Source organism: Herpailurus yagouaroundi, unplaced genomic scaffold (assembly GCF_014898765.1).
Source record: "Herpailurus yagouaroundi ecotype Mexico unplaced genomic scaffold, PumYag 163, whole genome shotgun sequence".
Lineage (NCBI taxonomy): Eukaryota > Metazoa > Chordata > Mammalia > Carnivora > Felidae > Herpailurus > Herpailurus yagouaroundi.
Window position 1 is genome coordinate 25,273,795 of NW_024412404.1, and position 7,536 is coordinate 25,281,330.

A 7,536-nucleotide genomic window follows, 5' to 3' on the forward strand; every position below is an offset into this window, starting at 1 on the left:
AATTCTTTCTGGTCTTTTTTAACCTCAGATTTCACAGACAATCTATTATTTGTCTCCAGGACCATTAGAAGGAATAAAGAACCACAATTACATACATAACACTGAGAAAAGTTGGAAAGGGCCAATCAAACTACAACAGATAGACAAAAGAACTTTTAAAGTACAAGAATCTGGGGGCGCTTGGGTGGCTCAGTAGGTTATGCATTCGACTTTGGCTCAGGTCATGATCTTGCGGTTTGTGAGTTCAAGCCCCGCATCAGGCTCTGTGCTAACAGCTCAGAGTCTGGAGCCTGCTTCAGATTCTGTACCCCCCTTTCTCTGCCCCTCCCCCAATCATACAATGTCTCTCTCTGTCTCAAAAATAAACAAACACTAAAAAAAAGAAAAGGTACAAGAATCTTCAATTTAGGGTATAGTCATAATGAAAGGCTGGTATATAATTACTAATAGACACAATGATGATTCTATACTAGTAAACACAGTTGAATATACTCAACTTAAGGAGACAGGGAAATGTATATATAGAGATCTCTATCCCTAACTCTTTTGAATTCATCACCTGATAGCTCCAGACGACTGAGGTATTACCATTAACCTAGAAATATTAATCTATGGTCCTTTCAGTTATTCTGAAGAAAATAATTTGATAACCTTTTCAAATGTGTTTTGAACGGAAAGGTATTACTGGAATGAAGGATAAAGCTCTCCTCTGAAAAGTAAATGAACCACTCAAAGCTACTCTAAGATCTATGTAGGATGTAATTTATAATATAGCTCTAGTAGCTAATTACAAAATTCAAATATGGAATAATTTACCCTTAAAACACTAAATACAGTAATTCCAGAAAATGTGGGTCAAGGGTAAAAAGTGGTCCAATATTTTTTAAGGCTCTTATCTATAAACTAGTAGCACCAGATTTTCCATTATCCTGTCCATAATCCTCACTTTTCCAATGATTAAACTGAAGCCACTCAATTTTAATGAGGAAGTCCAAAATACACTGTTGAAATCAAAGATTTTCAAACTGTGAATAAAGATAGCAATGGCTTAATTTATAATCTATTAAACAAAAAATGAAACAAAATGTACAGTTCACTTACTGTGGCACTCTGAGGTTTTACTATTGGTGGCCCAGGCAGCTCTTCTGAGTCTGGATGGTTCCAATGTCTGGCATTATATACAGCTTTTGTAGGAGACTAGAGAGATGAGAAAAAGGTCACCTGTTTCCTTATTTTGCATCATTATAAAAGTAACTCATTTAATAAATAAAAATTCACTAAGAATAACTTAAATACATAAACATATATCCTAGACAAAGCAGGACAGACAATACCTAGCTTGTATTCCCACCGTGCTCTCATGTCTATGGAATCACTGTGGTATTCTGCCACAAAATCAACAATTAGTGCTGTGGGCAACTATTACCAATCTTGTACTAACTTACTTATCAACACAGTCTATTCAACATATACTGTATTCCTCCTACTACTGATTCATGCTCCATATTCTTCCAGTGGTGGAAATAAGGCAGCTTATGAAAAGTAATAAAGTTCCGTATATTCATATGTAAGTGAAAATATGGGGGGCCAGATGAGTACCATTACTGAGAAGTTTTCAAATTTTTAAAAAGTAGTTACATATTAAATAGTTAAATATTAGTAGTAACTATTAGTGTAAATTAGTAGTTACAAATTTTTAAAAAGTAGTTACATATATATATTTTAAAAAGTAGTTACCATATATTACGTAACATATATTACATACAGTGGAATCTAAAGCAGTACTACGTAATACATATATGATTTTTGCAGCAAAATGTCTGCATATTCACATGAAGTGGGATAAAGATATAAATGAACATGCTCCACCTCAGTCCAGGTTAGTGTGCTGGCAAGTTAATTTAATATAAACTTAAAATAATTTTCAATTTTAACATTCTCAATTTCAGAATTGAGAATAAAGAACCATGAACCCCTATAATCAAATCCATAGAATTAAATCTGTATGAAAAGCACAAAAATCTTCACTTTTAAAAGGCGACTGATTGGGGCGCCTGGGTGGCTCAGTCGGTTAAGCAACCGACTTCGGCTCAGGTCATGATCTCACAGTCCGTGAGTTCGAGCCCCGCGTCGGGCTCTGTGCTGACAGCTCAGAGCCTGGAACCTGTTTCAGATTCTGTGTCTCCCTCTCTCTGACCCTCCCCCTTTCATGCTCTGTCTCTCTCTGTCTCAAAAATAAATAAACATTAAAAAAAATTTTTTTTTAAAAAAGGTGACTGATTAAACAAAAGCTGAGAACACTTTTGCCATTCTTTACAAAAGTTATGTTCAAGTTTGTTCTTTAATCGTCAAATAAATGTTTGATCTCCTTAAGAGATTTTCTGTTTATAAGAGTATAATAACTTACACTTTCAGTACTACAGACAAAAAACAGAAGTACAAGTTGGGAGGTGCCTGGGTGGCTCAGTTGGTTAAGCACCTGACTTGATTTTAGCGTTCAAGTCATGATCTCATGGTTCTGTGGGTTCAAGTCCCATGTCAGGCTCTGCATTGATAGTTCAGAGCCTGCTTGGGATTCTCTCTCTCTCTCCCTCTCTCTCTGTCCCTCCCCTGCTGGCACTTGCTCACTCTAAATAAATATACAAACTTAAAAAAAAAAAAAGTACAAGTTAGGAAACATACTTTTAAGACAGGCCAAAAATTTACATAACAAATAACCTTCCTCCCTTACTAGCTGCAGTAAACGAACATAACAGGAACCAAGCATCAAAGTTATCTTTTTCCAAATACTATCTTTAAAACAACCATGTTGTGACATCAAGGTAACAGTGTAAGCTCTACAATAACTAGTTTATTCAAAGATAAAGTTTAAGTTGATTTGCATATTAAATGTGTCAGAAAAATCGTAATACTAAAAGGAATCCTACTTTGAAACTTGCATAGTCTCTCACCTATACTACGTATATAAACCCACTATTGTTATATACCGGCTTACATAAAGTGAGGATGCATTAGTAATCTAAAGCAATTTATGCACTCCAACAATGATTTAATCAGGCCTCTTGAGGTACTACCACATAGAAAAGATCCAGCATAAATTTTAAAATCTAGCTCTCTATTTCTTACTGTTCTTCTCTCAAACATCAGCTATATAATCCATATGCCTGCTAGTTGTTAGATTCTTCATTAAAGCAACTTCTGACACCCAAAGCATAGTCATGAGCCCAGGAAGTTAAAGGACATTTGGAAATAACAGGTGCCTGAAAGCCCAATCACTATACTTCTTTTTAAAAAGCACTGATATCCAATAATAATCTTCTGGATAATAATAAGGTATTTGGTTTCACAGGTAACAAAACAGCAGGGCAGATCTAAATTAAATAGACCACCTTCCAGTTAACTGTGAGTGGTGATATACCTAAGCAGACTTAGGAACCAGATGGTCTGTATTAAAATCCAGATGAACAGTAAGCCCTACTATTAGTTACTAAACATTTTACTTATCTGAGGATTAAATGAAAATATATAAAACATTTAGAAGAGTGCCGAAAAGAATATGTGCTCTGTTAAGTATTACCTATTATTAATAATATTAATGGTAATAGTTGCTATGTGATGATGTGTAATTCTGACACTAGCATCTCCAAAAGAAAATTGGGAGTATGTGGTCTATTCATCTAACAGAATTGCAATAAAGAAATGAAATAACTGACATGAAAACACATCTTACCAAGTATTACTGTTATAAAAATCAGACTGGGATACACTATTCTAACTCATCTCAAAAGTCTTTGAAAAATATCATTGATGAATACAGATGGAAAAACTCTCAACAGAATACTAGAAAACTGAATTCAACAGCACACTAAAAGGATCATATACCATGACCAAGTGGGATTTATCAGTGGAATGCAAGAAAAATTATCAATGGAATGCAAGAATAATTCAAAATATGAAAATCAACCAATGTGATAAATCAAACTAACAGAATGGACAAAATTCTGTCCATCATCACAATTTGGTGCAAAAAAAAAAAAAAAGCATTTGACAAAACTGAACAGCCTTTCATGATAAAAACACTCAACAAACTAGGAATACAAGGAAATTACCTAAATATAATAAAGGTCACATATTAAAAGCCCCAAACTAACACACTCAACAGTAAAAAACTGAAAGGTTTTCCTTCAAGATCAGTATTAAGGCAAGAATGGCCATTCTCACCAATTCTATTTAACACAGACATACCAAAAAGTAATTAGGCAAGATAAAAAAAATAAAAAATATCCAAATTGGAAAAGAAGTACAATTTTATCTGTTAATAGATGACACAATCTTGTGTGTAAGAAAACTCAAAAGATTCCACCAAAAAACCCCAAACTGTTAGAACTAATAAATATATTCACTTAAGTTGTATGATACAAACTCAACATACAAAAATCTGTTGCATTTCTATACAATTACAAAAGAACAATCCAAATCCAAAAAGGAAATGAAGAAAAGCCCATTTACAAAAGCATTAAAAAAAAAAAAAGAAAAAGAAAAAAGAAAAAGAAACCTGAAGAATAAACTAAGGAAGCAAAAGACTGTACACACTGACAGGTACAAAACATTACTGAAATAAATTAAGGAAGACACAAATAAATGGAAAGACATCTTGTGTTCATGGACTGTAAGGCTTAATATTGTTAAAATGGCCAAACTACCCAAGGGATCTATAGGTTCAATGCAATTTCTATCAAAATCCCAATGTATTCTTTACAGAAAAGATAAAACACAAACTTAAAATTCATATGGAATCACAAAAGACCTTGAATTGCCCAAACGATCTTCACAAACAAAAAAACTGGAGGCCTCACACTTCCTGGTACCAAAACACATTATAAGGGCACCTGGGTGGCTCAGTTGGTTGAGCATCCGGCTGTGGCTCAGGACTACATCAAACTGAAAGGTTTCTACACAGCAGAGGAAACAATCAAAAGAATAAAAAGGCAACCTATAAATGGAAGAAATATTTGCAAACCATATATTTAATAAGGGGTCACTATCCAAAATATATAGGGAATACCTACAATTCAATCTCACAAAAAACCAAATCAAAACTGATTTAAGAAATAGGCAAAGGACTAGAACAGAAATTGCTCCAAAGAAGAGAAAGAAACAACAGGTTTCTGAAAAGCTCATCATCACAAATCACATGTGAAATGTAAGTAAAAATCGTAATAAATATCACCTTACACCCATTAGAATGGCCATTATAAAAAAAACCCCAGAAAATAAAAAGTGTTGGCAAGGATGCAGAGAAAAACTGGAATACACGTGCACTGGCTGGTGGCAATTTAAATGGTGCAGCCACTATGGAAAACAATTGAGGAACAGGAGATTCCTCAAACACGTTAAAATAGAACTTCCCTCAATAGCCAAACTATGGAGAGAATCCAAATGTCCATTAATTTATGAATGGATAAAGATGTAGTGTGTACGTGTACACACACACACACACACACACACACACACACACACACACACACGATGGAATATTACTCAGCCATCAAAAAGAATGAAAAAGAATGAAATCTTGCCACTGGCAATAACATGGATGGAGCTAGAGTGTATAATGCTAAATGAAATAAATCAGAGAAAGGCAGATACTATATGATTTCACTCATATGTGGAATTTAAGAAACAAAACAGATGATGGGGCAGCTAGCTGGGTGGCTCAGTCAGTTGAGCATCCAACTTCAGCTCAGGTCATGATCTCGTGGTTCATGGGTTCAAGCCCTGCATTGAGCTCTGTGCTGACAGCTCAGGGCCTGGAGCCTGCTTCAGATTCTGTGTCTCCCTCTCTCTCTCTCTGCCCCTCCCCTGTTCACACTGTGTCTCTCTCTCTCTCTCTCAAAAATAAATACACATTAAAAATTTTTTAATTAAAAAAAAAACAGATGAACATATGGGAAGGGGGAGAGAAGAGAGGGAAACAAACCACAAGAGACTCTTAATGAAATCAAACTACGGGTTGACAGAGGAAGGTGGGTGGGAGATGGGCTAGATGGGTGATGGCTATTAGGGAGGAAACTCGTGATGCGCACTGGGTGTTGTATCTAAGTAATGAATCACTGAATTCTATCCCTGAAACCAATACTGCACTGTATGTTAACTAAAACATTTAAATTAAAAAAAAAAAAAGGAAAAAAAATAGAACCAATTATCAAAAAAATTCAAATCAAGATCTTGAAAATTTTTCACTCTCATGGTCACTGTAGCATTATTCACAATAGACAAGAGGTGAAAACCTATCAAAAGATGAATGGATAGGGGCACCTGGATGGCTCAGTTGGTAGAGCATGCAACTCGATCTCAGGGTTGTGAGTTCGAGCCCTACGTTAGGTGTAGAAATTGCTTAAAAATGGGGCACCTGAGTCGGTTAAGCGTCCAACTTCAGCCAGGTCACGATCTTGCGGTCCGTGAGTTCGAGCCCCGCGTCAGGCTCTGGGCTGATGGCTCAGAGCCTGGAGCCTGTTTCCAATTCTGTGTCTCCCTCTCTCTCTGATCCTCCCCTGTTCATGCTCTGTCTCTCCCTGTCCCAAAAATAAATAAACGTTGAAAAAAAAAATTAAAAAAAAAAAAAATGGGGCGCCTGGGTGGCACAGTCGGTTAAGCGTCCGACTTCAGCCAGGTCACGATCTCGCAGTCCGTGAGTTCGAGCCCCGAGTCAGGCTCTGGGCTGATGGCTCGGAGCCTGGAGCCTGTTTCCGATTCTGTGTCTCCCTCTCTCTCTGCCCCTCCCCCGTTCGTGCTTTGTCTCTCTCTGTCCCAAAAATAAATAAAAAACGTTGAAAAAAAATTTAAAAAAAAGAAATTGCTTAAAAATAAAATTTTTAAAAAGAAAAAAACCACGGATACAGAGAATGTGATATATCCATACAATAGACTATTATCAGCCATAAAACAGGAAAATCCTATCATATGCTACAATACTGATGAACCTTTAGGATGTTATGCTAAATGAAGTAAGCCTAACAGGACTAATACTGCATGATTCCACTTATGTAAGGTATGTAAAGTAGTCAAACTCATACAAAAAGAAAGCAGAGTAGTAGCCAGGACCTTAAGGGAGGTGGGAAATAAGGGGCTGCTGCTATTCATTGCATACAAAAAAATAATATAAAATGAAAAAGTTCTAGTGTTCTGTTGTATAACATTGTGCTTATAGTTAACAATAATACTGTATTGTACACTTAGAAATTTCCTAAGAGGTAAATTCCATGTTGTGTTTACCAAAATAAATTCTTTTTGAAAAGCCCCTAAAGCCTAAGAGGATACAGAATAAACAAATAACTTATATTAAAGGGACATATTCAAGGAACTTTCTATTTACTCTGTTGAACAAAGAGATTTAGTAATACTGTTATTTTATTTTATTTTTTTTTTTTAATTTTTTTTTCAACGTTTATTTATTTTTGGGACAGAGAGAGACAGAGCATGAACGGGGGAGGGGCAGAGAGAGAGGGAGACACAGAATCGGAAACAGGCTCCAGG

At 35.6% G+C, this 7,536-nt stretch overlaps 1 protein-coding gene across 2 annotated transcripts in view; it reads right to left on the reverse strand.

Annotated features, from left to right (window-relative positions):
* WAPL (WAPL cohesin release factor) overlaps positions 1 to 7,536 on the reverse strand; it is a 92,636-nt gene that overhangs the window by 26,173 nt on the left and 58,927 nt on the right. For both annotated transcript variants that reach the window (XM_040485623.1, XM_040485622.1), the window contains exon 5: positions 1,102 to 1,197. In XM_040485623.1, coding sequence (XP_040341557.1) covers positions 1,102 to 1,197 — 96 coding nt within the window. The remainder of the gene's footprint in view (positions 1 to 1,101; positions 1,198 to 7,536) is intronic.